The following is a 26819-nucleotide window of genomic DNA, read 5'->3' on the forward strand; positions in this document are numbered from 1 at the left end:
GCTTCATAATATCCTAAACTGATTTGACCTGGAACACTTTTCTTAGAAATGGCAAAAGGTGATTGTCAGCAAAGCCTTCTGGGCTTTACACAGAAGAAGCAAGAACAGGTTTCCTCTTTCAACTTGGTAAAGTTCCTCATGACATCCTAGGATCAGAAATTACTAATGTTATAACTAATGTGGTGACCATATTTGGATCAGGATGTGGGCTTCCCTATGGCAGGAGGCTTGACAAGACAATGAAGATCCTTTGCAGGTAAGTAATCGTACCTGCAATTTTCTTGGATCCTCAAGTTACTTAACATCTCTGAGTCTTGATTCCTGTGGCAAAAATGAACAAAGTAACCCACTTCACTGATTTGGAATAAGAAAGGAAACATGTACAATGGCTGGTACACAATCAGTACTCAGTGAATATTAGTTCTCATTCTCCAAATTTTAATATGTCATTTACTATAAGAAGTGTTACCCAATTATCTCCTTTTGCTCAAATGTTTTAAAATTTATATGATGGAATGGTATTATTTCCATATATGACAAATAGTTCAAACAAAGAATCAGGATTTTTTTTAACCCATAAAAAGTTCTGCAGTTTTTCAAATGTTTTATTGGATTTAAAATTCTTTTAAGGTATATACAGATATACAGTTAGTTTGATCAGCTACCAATATATTTTGGTATCCTTTTATTTTTGTACTCAAGAGCCAGTTCACTTTCTCTCCATGTTCAATACTTAACTTTGGTAAAATTTTGCCATGTTCGTCTTCACCTGCTACTGAAGCATGAGTGTTTCCACCCTGCTTGGTATAAGCTGCCCTTTTGGTTTTCTTCTTGTGGGTATGTTTTGTAGGACTCTTCTGTTTTTTCTCAACTTCACTGCTTACATCCCACAACATTATCTTCCCATCATTCCCTCCAGTAAGCAGCAAATAGGATTCTGGCAGAAAGCAGACATGGGATACCCCTAAGGTGTGGCCCTTAAATCCCAGTTCCTGTTCACACTTGACTCCCATCACCCTAAAGATTCGAATCTTACCATCTTCTGCACCACAACTAAAAATATTGCCACACGATGCCACAGACACAGAGTGGGCTAGGGCAGGGTTTAAAAGCTGACCAGGTGATTGTGGGTCTTCCATTTCTTCTGTTTCATCCTCCTGCAAATTTGTAATCCAGAGTGGCCGGGCTTTCTGAAGGTTCCACAGCATCACCTTTAAATGAGAGGAAGTTACATAGTTACGGTTCTAGTCAGTTTGTTTAACTAACATGCTTATGCCACTTCTAACAAAATCATCAAAGTAGTCTGAGAATGATTAGTAGGATACATTTCCAGCAATATTAAAAAAAAAATTCAGATGGCACCACGACATGCCAGTGGGATGCAACCCTGGTGCCAAAACTAGAATGCCAATGGGCAGTAAGGAAGATAGAATTTAGAAAACAAGATCCTGAGTAACTTTCAATTAACAAACTCATTAAAGTGTAATCCAAATTCTTAAGCAGATGCCAGTTTCTTTGAGTCATTCTACCCTGATCTCTGCAGGTAAAATTGAAGATTATGAAACTTATTAATTTTCGTCTATGCTTGTTAAAGTAAAAGTACCTATCAACTAAATAAACTAAACTAGAATACCACTGAAATCATTTTTATCTGGAATGCTTTTCCTTTCCTTTCACATTACCCAAATTACTAATCCTAGGGGCATAGCTCAAATTGTGTCCCTCTAGGAAGGCTTTCCTAACTATTCCAGCCCCCTTCTCTCTTTCCCATATTTAATTCCTGTTCTATTAATTGACATATACTACTAGCTTTTCAGTTTCTTGAGATTTAATTCATCTTTGCTAATGCCTAGCATAGTACCTGGAGAAAAGAGCAGAAATTCTAAACAAGTCTGTTGACTAATTTGACATCCTGGTATACTTAGCTTTTTGTTCTTGTTCCCTACCATGATCTTGGACCTACTAAGCGAATTTAAATTAAATGCTTATTAAAAACTGTTTAAAACAAAACAATAAACTCTGTGAACTTATTTTACTCTATTATCTAGCAATTTTCTTCCCGTAGCAACCAATTTGAAAAAGAAAATATTCTTCATACTTTCAGAGAGAACAGACAGCTATATTTTACCCCCTAGTACTATCCCTGAATTATGACTCACAATTTAAAATGGACACTAGAATAAGCATGACCTTCTTTAGTCAAAAGCACAGATCTGAATTGACAAGATTACTACTGTTGATTATATTAAGGATTTGGTTTTCTATTCAAGGTAACTTCCTTTAACTCGGCCTACTTTCAAAAGAAGCAACATCGAGTAACACTTATATTCTGCTTATACTAGGGAAAACACTGAAAATCTCTTTGGATTGGATTTATAACATTATACCAAGAGGCCAGCAATTGTTATACATATGGGTGAAGTCAAAATACTAATAAATTGAAATAAAGTAAAATTTTAAAAATCAGAAAATATAACAAAAATGAATGAGTAATAAAACTTGAGGGAATTCCCTAGTGGCACAGTGGTTAAGAATCCACCTGCCAATGCAGGGGACGTGGGTTTGATCCCTGGTGCAGGAAGATCCCACATGCCGCAGAACAACTAAGCCCGTGTACCACACTACTGAGCCTGCACTCTAGAGTCTGTGCGCCACGACTACTGTAGCCCGCGCGCCTAGAGCCCGTGCTCCGCAACAAGAGAAGCCACCGCAATGAGAAGCCCGCACACTGCAACCAACAGTAGCCCCTACTCACCGCAACTAGGGAAAGCCCGTGTGCAGCAACGAAGCCGCAACGCAGCCAAAGAAAAAAAAAACTTGACATGGCAACAATCTCTATAAAAAACCTGAACACATGGAAAATGGACATTCCAAAATCTACTAGCTTCACTGTATGGCAGGTATCCCCAAGTTCTTTTTCACATAGCCCCATAATGCCTGGATTATATTTTCTGCCTTAAGACATCCAAACATGAACTACACCCAAAGTGTTTTCAGCAGCTTAAACATTTTTGTATTTACTTAAATCATCTAAACGTGTTAATAGCCATTTCAGATTCTACCAACCCAGCAGTCATTTCCAAGTGTTGAAGATTCCCAGATTGTTCCTGCCTGGACATTCCCTTTGTACTTCTTTACTCTTCCTAACTGCCCAAGAGTCCAAGGTATCTCACAATTTCTCAACCACCTGATCAAGCAGTATTACCCTAAGCAAGAGAGGTAAAGTATTAAAGGAAAAGAATATTAAAGAAAATTGATTTGAAGGAAAAGTATACAAGAGTTCAGGGCTTAAGGTCCAATAAAACGTCAAAGGGAGAGAAAGTGGACAACTGGCAAACGTTCAGAAGTGAATGCAAGCATATCAAAGTGACCCTGCTCAAAAATTTCTCCTACAAAAACATTTCTTTCCACATAAAAGATTCATTTTCAAGGGGGGAAAAAAAAAGGCTCCTCTACTGTCCCAGTCCTTAAGTTCTGTACTAGAGATCTTTCAAACTCCAGAAAGAACAAACCTTTGAACCATTTATTTTCAAATGTGGAAATGAGAAAGAAAACCAATGTGTATGCTACAGAAATTCATGATGGCTTCAAATTTCCAAAGGTCCTTACAAGAAAAAACTATATTTGAGTGGTGGTACACATGTATTTGTTTAATGTTATTTTTTATACCTTATAAATATATTATGAATATTATTTGGGGCCTATTTAATAAAAGATTAAGCAGTCTCAAGTGTCTTAATAAATCACACTTCATTCTTAAGGTCCCTGCCTCTTTGAGTAAGCATTGCCTATTTAATTTTATTTTTTATTTATTTATTTTTAAAATTTTATTTATTTATTTATGGCTGCATTGGGTCTTTGTTGCTGCACAGGGCTTTCTCTAGTTGCGGTGAGTGGGGGCTGCTCTTCATTGCGGTGTGCGGGCTTCTCATTGCAGTGGCTTCTCTTCTTGCAGAGTACAGGCTCTATGCACGCGGGCTCAGTAGTCGTGGCTCTCGGGCTCTAGAGCGCAGGCTCAGCAGTTGTGGCGCATGCGCTTAGTTGTTCCACGGCATGTGGGATCTTCCTGGACCAGGGCTCAAACCCATGTCCCCTGCATTGGCAGGCGGATTCTTAACCACTGTACCACCAAGGAAGCCTGCACTGCCTATTTAAACCTATCTAAATCAAAGGGTATAATTTTTATAATTTGTATAATAACAAAGATAGGTGTGTTGAACACATCTATTATATGTGGCAATAATTCAATTCCTGCCTTGAGATAAAACACACTTGTTCAGAAAGAAATAACTCATTGTTAATCTGATAAGAACTCCCTTCCACTATTATGCCTACACTCTTGGACTCTGCCATAGACTAGCTATTCTTAAGGTTTAGAAAAATACTAGATAACCAGGTTTTAAGAAATACTGATAAATTGGAAGAAATTATAGTTTCAACGTCAGTTAAAGAAGTAATTTTTTAAAAGCGTGGCTGTATTATCTTAGCCACTGTTGTTATATCACAACCCAATGCAGAAGTTAATCTACAGTGAATTTTTAGCAATTCTTGACAGTCAAATCAAAAAGCAATTACTAAAAAGAAAGGAAAAAAAAAAGCAATTGCCTTCTTCTCACAAAACATTTATTTCCTATACTGTTCTCTAGCAGCTGCCTGCCACTAAACATTCTCATCTAGAACTGGAGGTAAAATGGTAAATTCTGGATTCCTGCTTCTTATCTAATCTGTGATCGCTGCACACCTCATTGTTTATTGCCATGCCTAGTAGTTAATTAATGAACCAGTGACTGAAAACTGGTATAGCTCAAGGATGAAAGAATGACTACTCAAAGAGACAATGTACAATCTGCCTACTTAAAACAGATATGTGACTGGTTGTGTAGGTTTTTCTGCCCAACCAAGTAAGCAGATTATCTCCACTAGGATAGAAAATGTAGGAGGTTTATAAAAGTTTTGGACAAGACCTAGGAGTAGAAAAGGAGTTTAGAGGTTATGGGGTCACTGTGCCTTGTAGGTATAAAATGATTCTCAATAGAGGCACTACAAATTTTTGGTCGGATAATTCTTTATTGTTTAGGGGCTGCCCCAGCACTGCAGGTCAACTACCAATTCTTCCTACTAAATGCCAGTAGTTTGGGGGGAGGGGGTGGCAGTCATAGTGACAACAACTAAAATTAGCCTCATTATTTCTAAATTATAAGGAGGTGTGGAGGGTAGAGGAGGGAATGGTAAAGACCACTGGCCAAGAAATGGGCACAAGTCTTAGAAGATACTAATATATAGTTGGGAATGTAGATTAAATGCCTACAACAGTGCTGGGCAGACATCATTAATAAACAATGGTTCTTTTTCTAGAAGTCATCTGTTCCCATACCAAGAACTGTTTCTACCACATTATCGATGATACTCTGTTTAAATATCTCCGGTACCACAGAGAAAAAATATAGACTTTTAAGCCAGAGAGATTGAGGTTTGAATCCCAATTCAGACAGCTGTGGGGAAACTTAACTTGAATCTCAGTTTCCTCATTTCTAAAAAAGAAATAGTAATGATCAGGGTATGATTAGAATGAAAACTAATATATGTAAAGCAGTGGGAAGTAGTAAATGCTCACCAAAGAGAAGCCATGACTATTCTCACTCCAGTGATTTTTAGAGTAAAAACAATAATAGATCCAGGCCCTCCAACTTTTTTTTTTTTTAAACAACAGACTTTGTAGAGAGTGGGTGATAAACTCTGACTTTAGCACGACTTTGTTTAAACAGATGTTTAGAATCAAATATTTGAATTCTCATGTTTTAGGAATGTCTTAAAGCATAGAGAAAGGAAGAGTAAAAGATTAATAATTACTCTGTAAATAAAATCTACTAGACTTTGTCAAGTTAGCATTAAACATGCAGTAGAAGTAAAGCTTATGGTTCATAAATACATAAGACATGTTAGTAGAGAATAGAAAATGGAAAGATATATTTAGCCCAATTAATAATTTGATTCTGTTACCAAATCCCATCTAGAAATTACCCAAGTACTCTCTGCAAGACATCACCTGCATATCCAGTCCACATGACACCAGGCTCTGAGGTCTTTGAGGCCGAAAAGCTACAGAAGAACAGATATTGGAATGTCTCTTCAGTGATCTGCTAACCTTCTTATTTTCCAAGTCTAGGATTTTGATTGTTCCAGAGTCATCAGCAGAAGCCAGAAGGTTTTCAGTTTCATTCAACGAAACACAGTTGATTTCTTCTTCATTCACATGAAAATCGTCCAAGGATCCTTTGAGAGACCTGACATCCAGTATGCTAATGGTTTCTGCATGTGAGGCATAGAGCTTGGTGGGGCAGGAGGGAGCGAATAAGACACTGGTAACATCGTCTGCCCCTTGGAAGCGTGTGTGTCCTAATGGAGTCCCATCTTCACCCCAAACCATGAGATCTCCACCTTCTGCTCCAGAAGCCACTAGCCCTTCTTGACTTGCATTCAGGCAGAGAACAGGAGAAAAATGTCCACCAGTCCACTTGACTGCCATAATGGCCCAGATGACTCTGTGAAGAAGGGGGAAAAATTATCATCTCATGTTTTATATAAGAACTTCACGAGAGACAAATTCAGTAAGCAATATTTCATTTAAATATTAAAAGACATCTAAAAAAACTCAATCAGTAAAAAAAGACATTTGAAGATCAAGCCTACAAAGCCTAGTTGAACACGAGATTGTGGTGCACCTGGCTGGCACATGCCTACATGGGCTTTCCTTGCAATCAGGGGCACAGGTAAGCCTGGTCCTCCAGCCTTTGATGTGAGGCTCACATAAGAATAAACAATACATATATTTATTTTAAATTAAGAAAAATCCTTTTTAAGAAAGGGCTGCACAATCATCAGATTATATCCTTTATCTGAATAATGTTTATAGAGAATGAGCTCTGGAACTAGACTGTCTGGGTTTGAATAGCTCTATTACCTATCAGCTGGGCAACTTTGGGCACATTACTGAATCTCTCTATATAATTCACTTTCATTCTCGATAAAATGGGGGTAATAATAACATCTATTTCACAGGATCGGATTAAATGACATAATAAATGTCAAGCACATATAACAGTGCCTGGTACGTAATGAGGGCTCAACAAATATTACCATTGTCACTTTTCTTACTTTTATTAGGCTAGTCAAAGTGGCATCATACATACTACACAAATGGTCCTCAAAGTATAGTCTCCAGGAGCATTAGCATCACCTAGGAACTTGTTAGAAATATAAATTGTTGGACCCCACTCTAGACCCACTGAATCAGAAACTCTGGGGTTGGCACCCAGCAATGTGTTTTGTTTTTTTTGTTTTTTGCGGTACGCGGGCCTCTCACTGTTGTGGCCTCTCCCGCTGTGGAGCACAGGCTCCAGACGCGCAGGCGCAGCGGCCATGGCTCACGGGCCCAGCCGCTCCGTGGCATATGGGATCTTCCCGGACCGGGGCACGAATCCGTGTCCCCTGCATCGGCAGGCGGACTCTCAACCACTGCGCCACCAGGGAAGCCCCCAGCAATGTGTTTTAACAAGCCCTCCGGGTGATTCTGATGTATGATAGAATTTGAGAACCTGTACTACACCAATAATCATCAGGGGAACTGGTTAAAAATGCAAACCCTTGGGTCTTACCATCGGAGACTAATTCAGTACATTATTTAATTTTATTCTCAAAACAACACTTCTGATTGGTAAATATTATTCCATTTTACAGGTAATAAAACTGAGTCTCAGAAATGTTAAATAATTTTCCCAAAGTCACCTGGCTCTTAGGATTTGTACTTGGGATCTAATATAAAGGGATCCTAAACTTCCAAACGATGAAGACCTTTTTCTAGCAATTCTACTTGACAACAGGTTTAACTTGTTAGTATTCTTTGAAAAGTGCAGAAAACGACCGAAAGCTGCTAATAATTCATTACTGCTTCTAAATATATTCACACATTTTTAATCACATCACCTACTTGAACTTATATAACAGTAGTACTTATGTGCAAAATTTAGTTTCCTGATATGCTAGGCAGCCTGTATCTATAATTGTAACTGCCACATAATACTACCCCTGTCGTAACTACCTCCTGTGCAAAGCAAAACAGGAAATTCGGGCAATTTATATAACTCTAAGTGGTCAAAAGGAAGCAAACAAATCTATCTAGATAAATTTAATTTTTCATTCCACAAGACAAGGGAGAATTTATCTAGTAAGAAACTGCCATAGTTGCTTTACTATTTTCAGATACAATACCTGAATTTAGTTCAATTGTACAGAGATAAATTTCCTAAAATTGTTTTGAAAAATAATTTAAAATAATCTGGTGATCTGCCTAAAATTTCTATCCCAACACAAAGGTTATTTCCTCCACTTTTAGCCACACACACACACAAAATCACTAACTAGACTGCAAAAAATCACCAATCTAATAGTAATTGAAGTAACAGAAACAAGATCACAAAATCAGATATAGCAATTTTCATATAGATAAAATGGAAAAAAGACAAAAAGATACATTTTTAAATTTCAGCAGAAGCACTCAATTAGTAAACAGAGGAAACTAATTAAATAGAGACTGAAACAAATACGTTTTTTGTTGTTTTTTTTTTTTTGCGGTACGCGGGCCTCTCACTGTTGTGGCCTCTCCCGTTGCGGAGCACAGGCTCCGGACGCGCAGGCCCAGCGGCCATGGCTCACGGGCCCAGCCCCTCCGCGGCATGTGGGATCTTCCCGGAGCGGGGCACGAACCCGTGTCCCCTGCCTCGGCAGGCGGACTCTCAACCACTGTGCCACCAGGGAAGCCCAACAAATAAGTTTTAAAGGAGAGGTCTGGAGAGGAAATGACTCAAAGGGAGATAAAGACAGGGAACTCTGGTGGTCTGATTTTTGCCAACAAGTACTGAACTAGTAGTTAAATAATTTTCTACCATAACAAAGACTTTTGCCAAATGTTCCAGATAAACCAAGGAAAAAGGACACTTAACACAATTTAAAATGAAAGGTATTAATATTATTTAGGCTTAGGAACTGTCATTTGTGGTGACTATTGACTTATATGATAAATACAATATCCTACCTTAAAATATGAAATTTGAATTAATCACTGAAAAGTTACAAATAGTTTTATTTAACTCTGTCATGAATCTTTAAGGTATTGACCACTTATTTCCTAAGTCAGAGTTTTAATTTTTCTACAATGAATTAACTTTAAAGTCCAGAAGTCTGCCCCCTACAGCTTTAGGATTTTGTGTCCATATAGGTTTTGGATCCCTGTTGGGATATATTAGGCTTTTGCTAAGACAAGAATGAGGCAGGGTTTCTAGTACTTCTATTTCTCCATCACAGATCTACTCACAAGGGACCTAAGTAAATGCTGACTAGCAGACAAAAGTTTTAGCAGGTTTTCTTCCTAATGCAACTCTTTTCCAGGAAAGATTAACTCAATTTTAAAGATACATTTGGTTAAACTCCACCCTAAAGTGTGAGAAGTTAGGCAATAAATGAATTTTGTACTTAAAGAGACTATTATAGACAACAACACAGTTCCTGTAAATTTTTCCATAACGGAAGCAGTAGTAACTCTTGGACTATTACTCTCACAAGTCCAAGGTCAGCTCTACCTTAACCTCTATGCACCAGAGTAAAGAGCAAATTAAACTTCTAATCTCTACACCACATGGATGATGTTCACCGATCACCTAGCTAATCAGAAAAATTAAAATAAAGACCTATTATGGGGAATGTTAGGAAAAAGAGTTGGGAAAGCCCCAGAAATCCATACATTCTGAGGCTTTTAATTTTATCATGCAGAGTATTGATCAGGGATTCAACGAGAGCCCCCCAGATCACCTGTTTACTTAGTCTACAAAATTAAAATTATTTGTTATTATTTGAAACACATTCAAAGATCACCATCAAAAAGTGTTAAACAATCAGACTGCTGTGGTACGAGGTAGTGGGAAAAATTAACTACATATAGCTTAAATCAAAATAATTTTTCAGAAATGAGTTGGCAAGCCACTGTTTCTTGTTTTTCTTTTACTGGGACTGGAAAGCCTACCTGGAAATAGCTAAGTGCCACTATCCCCACACTCAGGGATCAAGTCAACTAGCTTTTCTCCTAGGTAGATGCCTAAAGGGTCAAGCACGGCAATTAATCATAACCCAGTGTGAATTAGTTTAATGAGATAATGGATTCCTTCCTTCTAACACCTAATGAGATCATGGAGTGAGAGGGGGCGAGGAAGGTGGGGTACTATGAGAACATTTTTATAAAGGGTGCAGTGCAAAGATGGAAGTTCTAAACAGTGAGAGGGCAGAAAGAGGGTACTGAACATGGGGGAGGGGACATGGTCAGGAGGGTGATGAGCAGGCAAGTAAGAAAAGGAGGTAGTGATAAAGGAAATCTTTTCCTACTTTGAAATCCTACCTGGGCCACTTGGGGGGTACTTTGCCACAAAAAGTCACCTCACTGACTGGACAAGATTTGCCAGAATTATTTCATCAGATCCTTCAAAGGCTCTACCTCACACCATGGCAGACAGGATAGAGGGCAATGTCTTTAATAACTGAATGCTCTCTACTCTAAACACTCCTGTCATACCTCCATGTATCCATTTGTCCTTTTCAAGTGTCTGTGCCTTTAAAGCTGTTCATTCTGTCTGTTCTTTGTCCCCTTCTTGGATGGACTGACTCTACTTATCCCTGAAGCTGTAAAAGAAACTTCAGTGCCTTTCCAGACAAAACTTGGACCGTCTTCCTTTGACGGCAGAAAGCTGAAAAATGAATAATAAATAAAATTCCGTAGCCTGAGATCTAAATAATGTGATAGTCACTATCACTGTAATAAGTATAGGTCAACTTTTCTTCACGTTTGAGTTTTCCAAAGTTGGTCTCGATGTGGAGAAGCTAGATAGCAACCGAAGTGGCTGGAGGGCTGTGGCACTGGCACTAGTAAGAATGAAAAGAATCTGCGTTTACTAAGCTTGGAGGAAAAAACATCTGGGAAGAAGGGACTGGCAAGTAATAAGCAAACACCACCCATCAGAGAGTAGAGATGGTAGGTGCTGTTCTTTTGTTTTTACTGGAGAACAAGAAATGAACTATACACAGCAAGGGAGCTTTTGGAAAGATTCCTTACTACATAAAGGCAAGACAGTGGAATTGACTACTAAAGGAATCTGTGAAACCTATTATTATAATAATTATCTCAGAGTCGCTTCGAGAGTTATATAAACACCCCTGTAAAGGGCCTGAGTAGGTTGCCTGGCTCACATGATAGATACTGTTTTCTCGTACCAAGCATTCTTTAAAGGCTGTCAGAAAACGTTCTGGCCACCTAGGAAAACGCAATATGACTAAATAATGCTGAAACTCTCCCTTCCAAGAAGCCTTCTATAATTATAGCCTCCATGGCATTCTCCCTATTGGAATGTCTCATTAGTTAAAAACACACTGCTTTAATTCGCCTACCAATCGTGGGTTAGTAGGAAAGACTAGGAAAAGCCACATTTTGTCCAAAAGAATGTAGCACTTAATAAGCACCTAAACGGCACTTTAAGGTTATCCAAACACTGGGGGTGGGGGTGGGGGGGTGGGGAAGGTGTTCAAATGTGGCGACCTCACATGCTGTATACACGCTGGGACACACGTTCTGATGAGCACTGGTACTAAGGGAGAACAAGAGGGCCTGACCAGAAAAACACGACCTCACCTGCCGAAGGACTGGCTAATAAGGAGAGGGAAGTTTCATGCGTTAGATTGGAAAGGCGAAGCAGGGACCCAAATAACTCAGCGAAAACTTATAGGAAAAGTGGTCCAGAAAAGCCGACGCGAAACCACTAGACTAAAAAGGGGAAAAGGCACCGGAGGATAGCCTGGAACCCACCGGCGATAGCCTCATACCTGCGCTTCCACCTTCCCTCCTAGGCGCCTGGTAATGACCTCACCCGTGGGCGCCCATCCCATCTAGCGTAGCGGGGGAGGCGCCTCAGCCAAACAGTCACATCCGGGGCCGAGAGGAACCGCGTGAGCTGGGCGTGCGCCCTTGCTTCGTGCCCTCAACCCGCATGGCGGAGGCACGGGCGCGCCGCAGGGAGGCCGTGCGAGTCGGGCCGTTCCGGCGCCGGCGCTGAGCCGCGGGGGAGGGGCGGGGGACGCCCGTGCGGCCGGTGCGTCTGCCCTCAGTGAGGCGGGGCGCGTGGCGGACGCCCCCGGGCAGGGGCGGGAGTGGTGGAGGGGCCGGGCGGTAGTCTGTGAAAGGGGCGGTGAGCGAACTGCTCCGGTCTCAAGGCGAGGCTTGGCCTCCAGAGCAGAGACGGGGGGAAGCGGCGGCGGCGGCAGCGGCCCTCGGGCCGGCTGGTGAGGCGATGGCGGCGCCGGCCCCGGGGGCTGGGGCAGCCTCGGGAGGCGCTGGCTGTAGCGGCGGCGCGGGCGCCGGCTCCGGGGCCGCCGGGGCCGGGGGCCGGCTGCCCAGCCGGGTGCTGGAGTTGGTGTTCTCCTACCTGGAGCTGTCCGAGCTGCGGAGCTGCGCCCTGGTGTGCAAGCACTGGTACCGCTGCTTGCACGGCGATGAGAACAGCGAGGTGTGGCGGAGCCTGTGCGCCCGCAGCTTGGCAGAGGAGGCTTTGCGCACGGACATCCTCTGCAACCTGCCCAGCTACAAGGCCAAGGTGAGGGAGCCCCGCGCCACGCCGCTGCCCCCGGTCCCGCTTGTCCGGGCCGCTCTCAGTGCTTCTCAGCTAAGCTTTTGAGTCGGAAGCCTCGCCTCACCATCCCGCCTTTCCACCGCTCCAGTCAATACCTTACCTTATAACCTCCCCGCGCCATGAAGATCCTCTTCTCTTTGGGTTGAAGTTCTGCTCCTTAACCCACCCCACTTCCGCGATACACTTTTTGAAGGGCCAGGTGGTTTCCCATCCCTGGTTTCCGTCACTCATTCTACTTTCCACAGTCTTTACCCTTAAAAACAGACCACCTCGTTGTAGGTTTCAATACTCTCATCCTATTTTTCTCCCTGCCCTTTATTAAATCACCTCGGCTGCCTTAACATTGGCTTAGTTTCTCAGATCTTTGCTTTCACCGCACCTTTTCCAAGCTCTGATTTATAACCATCTTTTCTTTATTTTTGCCCAAGCACTCTTTAATTCCCTCCACTGTGTTACAGGCTTATAAATGAGTGTGGTCCAAGGCATCCTGCTGACTTTCAACATAGAGGCTTTAATAGAACATCCTCCCATCGGCACCACTTAACAGTCATAATACTGCCATGTCCCACTGTTATTAGCTACTTCCTTGCCACCTTTTTCGTAGTTCCACCTTGATGTTGTGTCTCTTATGTTCTATTTGTCATCTAACATGCTGATTCCATTTTTGCTGCCTTTTTTCCCCTGCCAGATTCTTGTGATTAGTCTTGCCTTCATATGCAAGTAAAAATGTCAAGTAGCAGATAATGGTAGGACTGAGAGGATTCTTCAAGCAATATAAATAAAAGGCCTTAAACTTGGGTTCAGTTTGGATGGAAACAGCTCTTCAGAATGGCAGTCACCAAGAGCATATATGAGACAGGCTAAAGTCTGACCTAGAATATGGTAAACATAAAAACACATTAACAACTAAAAAGGGAAAACATACCTTTTTAATGCTAGACTGCGAGTGGGGCCAGAATAAGGAGTAAATTTTTTTTCCATGTGAAATAGATGTAAAATGTATTCTTCTGTAATAAAACAGGTTTTAGTATAATAAGATAAGGAATATCGCTTTTTAATATGTCAACTGTCAAGTTGTTTTTCTGTTAAATGAAATAACGTTAATTTGTGAGGACAGTATTTGTACTTGGTAGATTCTCAATGGATACTAGTTGTAATTCATATAGTAGAGTGCAGAAGATTGCAGTTTTATCTTACTGTGCCTGATAAACGTGTAGATTTCATGAATCTTATTTTTTACTCTTCCATAAAGTTTATTGTTTTTACTTATTTTAAATTAAGACATTTTTGTAATTGGTCTGTAATAGTCATGTTCACATGATTCAAGATTCATATAATAATATGTAATAGATAATGTATTCATGTGAAGAATACATGATTCAAAAGAAGCAAAGTGATGTAAAGCAAAATGTCTTCCTTTTGTCCTTATACCACCGCCATCCAGGTTGGAGGCAACCTATGTTACCTGTTTCTTCTGTATCCTTCCAGAGATATTTTAGGTTTCATAAGTTTTTAATACTTTGTATGCCTTTGTACTACTTGCACTGTAGGTATTATAGACCTGTACTAATCACATGTACATTCAGATGTTGCAGGACTTTTCTTGAATATCTTGAAGATAAAAGATTAATTCAGAAGGAGCCATATAGCCTAGTAGGGAAGGCCTCAGTCTAGTAGAGGAGAAAAAAATGTATAGAAATAACTAGTGGTTATTAGTTAGAAATGGTAGAAATTGTTGCTAACTGTTAGAGATATAAAAAAATATATATATATATATACTAGAAGTTTCCTGAAAGAGATTTACAGGTTGAATGGATGATTGTAGAAGGTTTGAGGTTGAGATTGTATTTGAGCTGAATTTTAAAGATGGGGGAGAATGTGAACATTTTACTAAGAGGAAGTACCCTGAACAAAAGCAAGGCAATGGAAAGCAGAGGGTTTGTACAGCATATATTTTTATTTAAAAAAGTATGAATGCTAGGCACTATGCTCAGTTTTGCAGATGCAATGGTGAATAAAAACAGATACAGACTCTTATGGATGCCTTGCCATATGGCACTTACAGTCTAGTGCGGGGAAGTGGGTATTAATCAAATAGTCACACAGTTGTAAAATTGCCTTTGTGTTAAGTCCTACGAAGGATGGATACATGATGCTCTGAATGTCAGTAATGGAGAATTTGAGCTAAGTAGTGAGGTCAGGGAAGGCTTTCTCTGAGGAAATAATGCATGAACTGAGACCTGAATGATAAGGATAAATAGGCCAGAGAGAGAGAAGAGCCTTCCAGGAGGGAACCTGATGAGTATGAGGGATAGAAAATAATCAATGTGGCTGGAGCATAGACAGCAAAAGTGAGGCAGGTTTGAGAAAGATGGAAGAGGTGGACTGTGGCCAAAACAAAAGGAAGCCATTTTAAATTGTAAGCAAAAGGGGGTTAGGAGTGTGGGGATTGGTGATGTGATATTTTTCCATTTTTTAGAGGTTCTTCAAACTTAAGAATGGAGAACAGGTTGGAGGGGTACCTTAGAAATATGAATATTAGGAAGTATGTAGTAAAAGATGGGGAGAAATTTAGAATAAATTTAGGAAATAAAATCTACAGGACTTGGCAATAGATTTGAAATAGGGGTGAGGAAGAGGGAGGTGCTCAGGATGACTCCTGGGTATCTGGCTTACATGATATAGGGATTACCTGGGCTAGATTTTGAAGGAATAACAATGAGTTCAGTTTTGGTAGAAGAGAGTTTACAGTGTTTTTAAGACATCCAAGAGTTTTCAGATAAGCATCTGTTACAATTTGTAGCTTGGAGGAAAGGCTAAAGATATAAAATAATTTAGTTAGATTGAATTGTGATAGGAAATATGATTGTAAAGGTAAGCTGAAACTAGATATACCATGGAGATCCTTGACATACAGCCTTCAGTCTGTAGTTTGGGCTTTGTCTTACAGCTGGAAAACACAGAAAGGAGGGACAAAGTAAGAGCTGTGTTTTAGAAAAACCAGTGCATAAGGTGCATTCAGGAAGGCAGGGGTTAGTGCCTATACCAGAGGTACTTAAGACCAGAACAAGTGTATAGAGCAGAGAAGGGGGTGGCTGGGAGAGGAATTGCAAGAAAACAAGTTCACATAGGTGGACAGCTGACTGGGTGAGGTGGGATGAAGAAGAAGGAAGGGTCAAATAGGATTTCCAGGGAGCGTGGGTAACTGATGAGAACAGGCTTGGGATAGCATAAAACTGCAAAGTATTTGGAGTTGTCAATCTAATTAGGATTTGTCTTTTTTTTTTTTTTTTTTTTTTTTTGGCGGTACGCGGGCCTCTCACTGTTGTGGCCTCTCCCGTTGCGGAGCACAGGCTCCGGACGCACAGGCTCAGTGGCCATGGCTCATGGGCCCAGCCACTCCGCGGCATGTGGGATCTTCCCGGAGCGGGGCACGAACCCGTGTCCCCTGCATGGGCAGGCGGACTCTCAACCACTGCGCCACCAGGGAAGCCCCTAGGATTTGTCTTCTTTTTAAAAGTTCATGTTTTACATATTACCAAGTAACATCAGTTATTCCAGTCATACTTGGCATCTAGCTATAATTGTCTAAATTTCAGACTTACATCCTAAACTAGGTCTTAAAGCTGTACATCCTAAACTAGGTCTTAAAGCTGTTTGCTATAATGCAAAATCCAGGTTATGCATGAGACTGTGTAGCAAGAACTATAGATTGTTTTTATTTATTTGTGTATTTATTTTTCCATTTTATCTGATTTTTCCATTATCTATCTCTAAAAGATAAGGACACTTAATCACATTAAGTGTCACACTTAATCACCATTACTACATCTAAGGTATAAAGAAATTAATGATAATTCCTTAATATAAAATGTTTGGTGTTCAAATTTCCAATTGTCTCATAAATGTCAAATGTTATATCTTTAATTTTCAGTTTATTTAAGCAAGATCTATATATTCCCATGACAGACAGTTGATATGTCTCTTAAGGCTATTTTAGTCTACAGATACACCCTCCGTCTCTCTCACCTCTTACCCCTGCAGTTTATTTGTTGAAGAAACCAGGTTGTTTACCCTGTAGAGAGGTTCCCTCAATCTGGATTTTGCTGATTTCATTCCCATGGTGTTGCTTAACATGCTTTCTGTCCTCTGTATTTCCTATAGAAGTCTGATCAATTTAGGTTAGATTAGATTTTTTTCAAGATATGTTTTACTAGAGTCAAATGGTTGAGGTGTGTACAGCACTTTCAGGTGCTTAAAAGTGTGTTATAATAAGAACAAATGGGAAAAAATTTAGGTATACTTCAGGTTTACATCCCATTTATGAAAATATGGGATACCTGAACCAAGGAGGCTTTTTGTTTTTGTTTTAGTCTGTGCTCTGGAGTACAACAATTAAACAGTGAAGTACTTGCTAATGGTAAATGAGAACTGGATGAGGGGACTGGATTCTTGACTTCTCTTTGGGGCTCTTGTGCTAACTACCTGTTGACTTTACGCCTGTGTCCCCATCCCTGAGTTGAAGTAGGTGAACTTTCACGTCTTTCCTAATGCTGAAATTCTGTGATTCTGGAATTGATTTTTCAGGTTAACTAAAGCAATAGGTCCCAGCCTTCAGCTGCTTTTGGGCTGTTTGAATAAAGAAGGGATTTTCTAAAAAACGTACAAACCAAAACCTATACATTATTAAAACATGAGAGAATGTTATTATTTGTACAGAGTAGCAATTTTCATATTGTCTTTATTTTGGAAACTTAAAAAACTGGTGATTACTGAAGGTCAACTATCCTGTCCTGTCATTGGTAGCTGCTGTTAATGACTATCTCTTTATAAATTTTAGTGATTGAATTTATGCTATCTAGGGGATTATTTGATTTGGTAAAATGAGAGTGGTGATGTCTCAGCGTATGAGTAATACCTAGTGAGGAGGCTGAAGATCTAAGATAGTTTGTGGTTATTAGAATTTTTCATAAACTCTAGAGCTGATATGACTAAGTTCTCTATTTTACTTAAAATACAGTTCTTTTTGGTGGCAGCATTGCCAACACGAAAACTGTGCATATCTTAACTTTTTAATGTAAAAATATTGAATATAAACAAGAGTATAGGAAATAACCTCCCTATACCCATCACCAAGCTTTACCAATGATTAATTCATGGGCAGTCTAGTTTCATGTCTACCCTGCCCACTCTCGCATTCCATTCCTGGATATTTCAAAGCAATTCCCAGATATGTCACCCATAAACATTTCAGTACTATCTCTAAAATATAAGGATTCTTGTATATATCTTTTGATGTGTTAAGAAGTCTATTTGGAGAAATTATACTGTGATTTAGAATTTTAGTCAGTAGTGAAACAGCTGGCAGTTTTATTTTTAATGTTGCATAATTTATTATTTTAGGATCCCATGCTGAAACGTGAGCCATTTTTGAGAAATAATTATTGTATTACTTAAAATATATAATTTTATTGTTTAAAAACATGTAGCCTAAAGTTTGGGTACTTTTTAATGTTTAAGAAAAATCAAATTTCTGTTTCTTTTGTGTGCTTTTCATCTTTTCAGATACGTGCTTTCCAACATGCTTTCAGCACTAACGACTGCTCCAGGAATGTCTACATTAAGAAGAATGGCTTTACTTTACATCGAAACCCCATCGCTCAGAGCACTGATGGTGCAAGGACCAAGATTGGTTTCAGTGAGGGCCGCCATGCATGGGAAGTGTGGTGGGAGGGCCCTCTGGGCACTGTGGCAGTGATTGGAATTGCCACAAAACGGGCCCCCATGCAGTGCCAAGGTTATGTGGCATTGCTGGGCAGTGATGACCAGAGCTGGGGCTGGAATCTAGTGGACAATAATCTACTACATAATGGAGAAGTCAATGGCAGTTTTCCACAATGCAACAATGCACCAAAATATCAGGTGAGGAACTGAGTATTTTCTGAGCCTTTGTTAAGTCATGGCTTAATTTGTTTTAAATTTACAAAATTTTATATAGCAGCATTATTTGTCTTTTTGGTAACTTTTAAATAAATAGTGTAACTGGCCTTTTTTGGCTACTCTGACAATAATCTTCTGTATCTCAATATTTGTTTCCTAATACATATTCAATCTGAGTAATCTATCTTTAAATCAGGTTGGCAAACTTTTTCCATACAGGGCCAGATAGTAAATATTTTAGGCTTTGTTTTCCATACTGTCTCTCACAACTGTTCAACTATGTTGTTATAGCACGAAAGCAGCCATGAATTATGTAAATGAATGAGCATAGCTGTATTCCAGTAAAACCTTATTTATAGACTGCAAGCCACATTTGGCCCAGGGGCCATAGTTTGCCAACTTGTGCTTTGGATTGTAATCTTTCTTATATCATGCACATCCAAATTTACTTTTTCTGGGTACCTCACCCCCTCACCCCCACAAATGCACCTGTGTGCATGTGCGTACATACTTACCCTCTGCTACTTATTAATCTGGATTGTATTTAAAGCGTCTGGAGGTGTCAGCAATTTCCATAAACATAGGTGAGTTCAGGCAAACTACTGCATATTTATTTATTTGGCCGCCCCGCACGGCATGCGGGATCTTAGGTCTCTGATCAGGGATCAAACCTGTGCCCCCTGCAGTGGAAGCACGGAGTCTTATCACTGGACTGCCAGGGAAGTCCCAAACTACTACATTTAAAAATTCTTTTTTTTAAAAAATATTTATTTATTTATTTAGCTGCATCGGGTCTTAGTTGTGGCACGCAGGATTTTCATCGTGGCACGTGGGCTTCGTGGCCCCAGGCATATGTGAAATCTTAGTTCCCTGACCAGGGATCAAACCCGGGTCCCCAGCATTGGAAGGCAGATTCTTAACCACTGGACCACCAGCGAAATCCCTAAAAATTCTTAGCCTTAAGCCATACTCACTTGATTCTAGGGTCATAATTATAGTTCCTATTTGTAAAAGCTATATGATTACCATAGATGCAGCAGAGTGTAAAAAATAATAATCTGATAAGAAATCGGAAATTTTAAGGAATTATAGATTGCACATTTCAGAGGAACATGTGGTTTGAAAGCTCTAGCCTCAGTAATGACCTCAAGTCAGGCATAATAAAGTAGAAGAACTAAAATATATCCCATTTCCTGACGTATAAAAGCTTGGAAGGATTTTCTTTCATAGAATCCTTTCCTTACTGCCTTTCAGGCTCTGCAAATGCCCTAAGGAGAACGGACTTAATAATCATTGAAGATAAAGATCTATGACTAACCTTGTGATTTTGTAGTGAAAGTCCTTTATTCTTTGTTTTTCAAAGAACATACTCTGTATGATTTCAGTCCCTTTAAATTTATTGCAGCATGTTTTATTCCCAGCATATGGTTTACCTTGATAAATGTTTATGTATGCTTGAATATATATTCTGTTGGATGGAATAATCTATTAAGGACAGCTAGGTCAAATTGGTTGGTAGTGTTTAAGTCTTCTATCTGCTTTCTGTATTTTCTTTCTACCTGTTCTTTCATTTACTAAGGAGTATTAAAATCTCCAACTATAGTTGCTGATTTATCTATCTCTTCTTCCAGTTTTGTCAGTTTTTGCTTCATGTGTTTTGGAACTGTTATTAGGTGCATATACATTTAAAATTGTTATATCTACCTACCTGGTTAACTTTTTTATCATTATGAAATGACCTTCTTTGACTCTAGTAATATTCCTTGTCTTTATGTCTATTTTGTCTGATATCAATAAAGCCAATCCAACTTTCTTATGCTTACTATTGCGAAGTACCTCTTTTCCCTCATCCTTTTACTTTTAGTCTGTCTTTATATTTAAAGTGGGTCCCCCAGACAGCATGTAATTTGATCTTGCTTTTTATCTAACCCAGTCTCTTGATTTGAGTAGTTAGTCCATTTATATTTAATGTAATTGTTGGACTGCTTGATATCATCCTTGTCTCTGTGCCTCTGAAGCTGTGTTCTTTTTTCTCTCTCTTTTTTTGGATTTGTTACTTTCTGTTGTTCTATCTTCAAGTTCATAGATTTTCTTCTTCTTGTCATTTGAACTCTGCTATTGAGCCAGGCTAGTGAATTTTGGTTATTGTGCCCCTCAGTTCTAAAATTTTCATTTTTATAATTTCCATTTCTCTGCTGAGATCTCTATTTGTTCATTTATTAATACTATATTTTTCTTTAATTCTTTGGGTATATTTTATAATAACTACTTTAAGTCTTTGCCAAATCCAACATCTAAGGCCCACTTGGAGTCTGTTTCTACTGACTGCTTTTTTCTCCATGAGTATGAGTTACACTTTCCTGTTTCTTTTCATATCCAGTCATTTTTTAATTGAAAACTGGACATGGTAGATAATATATAGTAGGAACTCTGGAATGTTTTGTTTCTTTAGAAGCTACTTTGTTCTTCTGAAAACTGTAGGTTTTCTTGTTCTAGTAGGCAGTTAACTTGCCTGCACTGAAACTATACAGCAGCTTATGTCTTTATTCAGTTTTTTTGGCCTCTAGCTGCTACTTTTTCTGCCTGGTTCCCTGGGGATTTACCCTGTGTTTGTGTAATACAGTCATCACACGAGGATTTGGGCAGAGTTTATTTTCAGATTTAGGGGCTCATCCTCTTTGTGGTTTTTTGCTTGCAGAGTTCCTCTAAGTTTCCAGTTGCTCTGCTGTCTCCAAATTTTGTCCTCTGACACCTAAAACTGTAAGACTTTGTCTTTCTGCTCTCTGTGCTATGTGTATGTGTGCTGTATGCTCAATGATAAAGCAAACTTGCAAATTTCACTTGGAGTGGTTCTATTTTCTTATTTTCATCTTCTGTAAAATAGGGATAACTCCTAGGATTGATATGAGAATTAAATGAGATAATATAAAATCACTCAACAATACTCATCAAAATATTAGCTTTTATTTCTGATTTTTGCTGTTGTTCGTGTTTTGTTTGTAACAGTAGTGATGATGGTGATTTGGAGGCTCTTAGGTCCATAAAATGGGGTTAATCTGTGAGTTGGGCAGAGGGAGAGAAAAAGTAGATGTTGGTAGTTATTTGTGATAGGAAATACAATGAAGGAAAGTAATGATAGCAGCAGGGGGTATCATAATTGGGAAGTATTAAATTATGATTTTTTATTGCAAATGTTAGGACTTTCTTCCTCCAAGTATATAGATGCAACAGCCTTTAATACATGCAAATTATAAGGATAAACATGCTCTTTCTTTGTTTACTTTTCCAGATGGGAAAAGAAATGGGTAATTGTGCTTCCAGTTTAGTTTAACAATCAGTACTGCTATTTTTATAACAAACGGGTGTTTCAGAGTAGTGGACCACAAAGTGATTGTTTAATAAGCCTATTCTGCATCTTTAGAAACTATAGTCAGATTTGGTATTCATGATTATGTAAGTTCCACACTGTATGTAGAACTGCTTTGTAAATTTTAAAGGTTGTGGAAGTGTTTTATTATAGTTATTTTTTTTTATTGTGGTAAAATATACACAACAATCTTTATTCTTTTAACTATTTGTAAGTGTATAATTCAGTGGCATTAAATACATTCACAATGTTGTGTAACCGTCATCACTATATATACCCAAAACTTTCTCATCATCCCCAGCATAAACTCTGTGCCCACTGAACAATAACTCCACATTTCTTCCTCCCCCAGGCCTCTGGTAACCTCTATTCAATTTTCAATCATATGAATTTGAATATTCCAGGTGCTTGATACAAGTGGAATCATATAGTATTTGTATTTTTGTGTCTGGCTTATTTCTCTTAGCATAATGTTTTCAAGGTCCATTCATGTTGTAGCACATATTAAAATTTCATTTCTTTTTAAGGTTGAATAACATTCCATTGTATGTATGTACTATAGTAATTTGAGAAAATTTAGGTAGCCTTTTTTGGTAAAATATGCCAAGTTATAGATTTTAGTGGTAACCTTCTTAAGAAAGGTCTTTAAAAAGAATAAATAAAATCTGGGGACTGTTCAGGAAGAATATTTAAATTTTCAGTATTAAATATAAATCCCACACAAGTCTGAAGTTTTTTTTTTAAAAAAACTATCAAAACAAACATTTGTGATGCAATTGATGTATGTTCTTTTTCTAGATGTTTCTCCCTGACCAAATAACTTTTTTGGTTTTTCTAGATAACTTTTGAGATATACATATTCTTAATAATATTTTCAACTTGATTGCATCTAGCTGTGCCTTCGATGGGTTTTCTTCTTACCTTCTTTTGATGTCTGTTTGCAGATAGGAGAAAGAATTCGAGTCATCTTGGACATGGAAGATAAGACTTTAGCTTTTGAACGTGGATATGAATTCCTGGGGGTTGCCTTTAGAGGACTTCCAAAGGTCTGCTTATATCCAGCAGTTTCTGCTGTATATGGTAACACAGAAGTGACTTTGGTTTACCTTGGAAAACCTTTGGATGGATGACAGTGGCTTTCTTGGGATGAAAGACTGAGTGGAGGAGATACCTGCTTATGGAAAGTAGAATCATGAAGTGACAGTGTCATACATGCATGCCCAAGAAACATCCTGAAAAAACACATGATATTGTTAACTGGAGAAGCAACTCTACAGCAGAGATTATCTTAGTGTTTCCTCTTTTCTACTGGGCCAGAAAAATCCTCAGGGTTGCAGTTGGTTGAGTGGGCAGTTGACATATGCATGTTTCAACAGATTTTGTCTCTAAGTTAGCGATGTGATATTTCCAACTTTTAAGGTGAGATCTTAGAGATGGTGTAAAAGGGATAAGATAAGGAACTAGCAAGAGTTTTAAGTAGTGTGTTTGTGAAGAAAGACTGATCCTGTTTTACAACTGCCTGTTTTTTCTCCAGACCCTCTTTTCCAGCCAGCTTGACTATTAGAAAAGTATGAAACTGGTTGGATTTTATTTAATATTTTTAATATATTGAGAAGCATGGTCTGCCTGGACTGCACTTCTCTAACGGCGAGATATAAAATTGTGCAGCTATTTTAAAAGTTGTATATACAATATGTGTGTAAAAAAAAAAACTGTAAAAAAAAAAACAGGACAAAGGAGTTGCTTTGTTCTAGTTCAATTTCTTAAAAACCACTACATGGTACAAAATTAAAATAACATTTAGGGACAGTTTGGTAACTACAAAGAAGAAAATTTTAAGAGGAGATGTGTTGTATTGGCTCATTTTGTATTATATTTGGCTTACAGTTTCCATGCCTATTACAGTCTGATTTATTTTTTTAACCATCAAAATTATTATACAGATCCCTCAAATCTCCAGGCTAAGATTGAGGGAAGGCAAATCTATTTCTAACCATTCATATATCAATAATAATAATAATGTGCATCTTGTAGAATCTGGTTTTATTTTTTGACCTTCCAAGAAAGTGTCTCATAAGAACAGAGAACATTGCCATTTGTTCTTATAGGCCTCAAATATGAAAGCTGTTAGTCACAGACGTTAAGAAAATAATTGATCAATGGTCCTTTTATTTTGTAACTTTATAATGCTGTAGATATTATAATTTTTTAATTTCATATTGTTTACATCATGCAACAATCTAAGCCTCAAACTCTTCATTGGGGTTGTCAAGAAAATGTTTACTCATCCATCTGAAACAGTGCCAACCTGAACCCAGCTTAAGAATGTTATCTCATTATAAATAATTGCCCCCATGGGACTTGAAATGAAACACCTTATGCTGGAAACTTCAGGTTGGTGATATTTTGAAGGTTTTATTGTAGAAGAGTTTAACGTTAATTCCTATTCAGAAGTTTTGACTAAGAAATCTGATTTCACTAATACTCTTTCAAATTAATAATTCAATGTACATGAGCTGAGATTTTCTTTTGTTAGAAAGGAAACAAACATCTTTCTGTATGAAAGTATAAATTGTATGATTTCAGATACATCTTTGTGATAAGAAGTGACTAAGGCAAGTGGAATCTTTGTAGTTTTTAGGTTTTGCTGTATGCATATTTTGTTTTGAATCTAAAAAAATTAGGGACAGCAAGCATCTGGCTGTGGTTCTTGGGTTGCTCCTTGTGAGTTAATATTATCAGTACTCCTGTGAAACAAGGGATTTCAGTCATGAACAAAGATTTCATTTTTGCCACCTGAAAGGTTTACAAGTATTTGTTGTGTATTTGGTGTGTTGCTTAAAGGTGTAATCTGTTAAAGATCCTTTTTGATACCCACATCAAGGAAGAAACCTCCTAGAAACCATATTTAATATTACAGAGTGAAATTATATGTTAAATGTATTAGAGAACATAGCTGCTACAGAAATTGATTTTTCTTGGTGTAGAACAACTCAATTTGGCAAAGTTTAAAATTTAATTAAAGAAGAGTTCTGGTGCAGGATAAAGATTGAACTAGTTAGAAAGCTATAAGGTCTTTTAAGCACTTGTTTCTTTTTCAGATTGTGATATGGTCAATTCTAAGAGCTTTTGCTCAGAGTTTTGTTTATATCTTCTGTTTTCTCTTATTAGTAAACGTTCATTTGTAACAAAGTTTTGAAGGTGCTGAATGGAAAATGGAAACACATGGTTATTGCATATTGAACCTAGAATCAAATAATTGCCTAAATATTTAATAACAAGCCATTCTTGTCTCAAAGACTTAAATTCTTTAATATCCAATTTGCAAATTTTATAAAATGGAGGTTCATATTTAGCATGAGCATCAGGGGAATGAAGAGCCTTCATTTATAACCTGTTAAATTAATTCGTTACTGGAGACCAATAGTAGTTGTACAGAATACTAAGACAGACTGTTAAAATGTTTGAGGAAATGGAATCTCTTTTTCATTGGTGCTGAGAGAGCACTTAGGTAGAAGCCAGTTGCCTCTGAATATTGAATATAAATCATCTAAACCAGTGGTTCTCAACCTTGGCTATAGTTTGGAGTCACAGGCATTTTGAAAAATATTGATGCTTGGGTCCCATACCCTAAGATTCTGATGTTGGTCTGGGCTATGACATGATCATAAGGATTTTTAAAAACTTCTTAGGTGATTTCAATATGTTGCCTAGGTTAAGAACCACTGATCTAAATTCACCTTAAGTTTTCTCATCTGCAAAAAAAAAAAAAATCCTTGCTCCCTCCTTTCACTACCTCATAAGGATATTGGGGGTAAACAAGAAAATAATGGGAAAGTGCTTGTGCTATGGATAAAAAGTGCTATTGAAAGGTAAAGTTATATTTGTTGTATTTCAGCTGAAACTATGATCAGGAAGAAATGTGTAATTGAATTTACTCTGTTGACTTTGGAAACCAGGAGCACTCTCTTTGGTTCTTAAATTTAGCAAAGCATGCAGATGGGTAAGAAAACATTACTATTACTCTTATTCATTCTATGGTCTTCTGTCATACTTGAGATAGGCTGGTTTAATTATCTGGTTTTACACAGGAAAGAAGAAATATTAAGGTTTGAAGTCTGTAATGGTCAATGGCTCACAATTCATTAAAACTTTTCATACAAAGAATTCTGTGGTTAATATATGTCATTTCTTAGTTGCCGTTATTTTTTCATTATCTGACTTTTGAATATTGAACCATTTATTTCACCTCCTTCATTCTTATTCCTGTAAGTTTGGATATAGATTTGATAAGGCACCTAAAGCAAGTAGGTATTGCTCAGTTGAATACTTCAAGTCATGGTTCCGTGATTAGGCATCCTCCGTCTTTTAGATATGATTTGACCTGGGAGAGAGAGTTTTGAAAAGAACAGAGCCCTAACCCACATAGTAGGTATTACAATTAACTTTTCATTTATGTCTCCAAACTGCTGTTTATATAGACTGTAATATTTATATTTTTGATCGTCTAAAAAAATGAAGTTTGATAAGATAGAAACTTGAATTTTAAAGGTGAGTATTAAGATTACATTCTAGAAATCAAGACCACCACTTTAAAGCCTTCCTGAAAGGAACAGTTCATACCTAACCCAAATGCTATTCTAATAAAGCATTCCTCAGGTTCTCTAGCTGAGTGTAATCTCTCCTTCCTTGAAATTTCCTTGTCTTTATATTTATCTATACTTAGCTCATGCTGTATTACTTTATACCTTGTATAAATTTATTTATATTTATTATTTGTTTATGTCTTA

The 26819-nt window shown here is 38.1% G+C and overlaps 2 protein-coding genes across 2 annotated transcripts; one reads left to right on the forward strand and one right to left on the reverse strand.

The window, feature by feature from the left end:
- Nucleotides 1–613: 613 nt before the first annotated feature.
- Nucleotides 614–6529, reverse strand: WDR53 (WD repeat domain 53). Its single transcript, XM_079705354.1, has 2 exons — nt 6047–6529; nt 614–1211 (listed from the first exon to the last, which is right to left on the reverse strand). The coding sequence occupies exons 1-2, from the start codon at nt 6524–6526 to the stop codon at nt 615–617; spliced, it is 1077 nt and encodes a 358-aa protein (XP_079561480.1). The 5' UTR covers nt 6527–6529; the 3' UTR covers nt 614.
- A 5854-nt stretch (nt 6530–12383) lies between these two features.
- FBXO45 (F-box protein 45) lies at nt 12384–23159 on the forward strand (the record flags this gene model as incomplete). The annotated part of the gene is made up of 3 exons (XM_079704969.1): nt 12384–12686; nt 18288–18644; nt 22974–23159. 3 exons carry the CDS (start codon nt 12384–12386, stop codon nt 23157–23159), a joined length of 846 nt encoding a protein of 281 aa, XP_079561095.1.
- Nucleotides 23160–26819: the final 3660 nt, after the last annotated feature.

Source organism: Hyperoodon ampullatus (assembly GCF_949752795.1).
Source record: "Hyperoodon ampullatus genome assembly, chromosome: 5".
NCBI lineage: Eukaryota > Metazoa > Chordata > Mammalia > Artiodactyla > Ziphiidae > Hyperoodon > Hyperoodon ampullatus.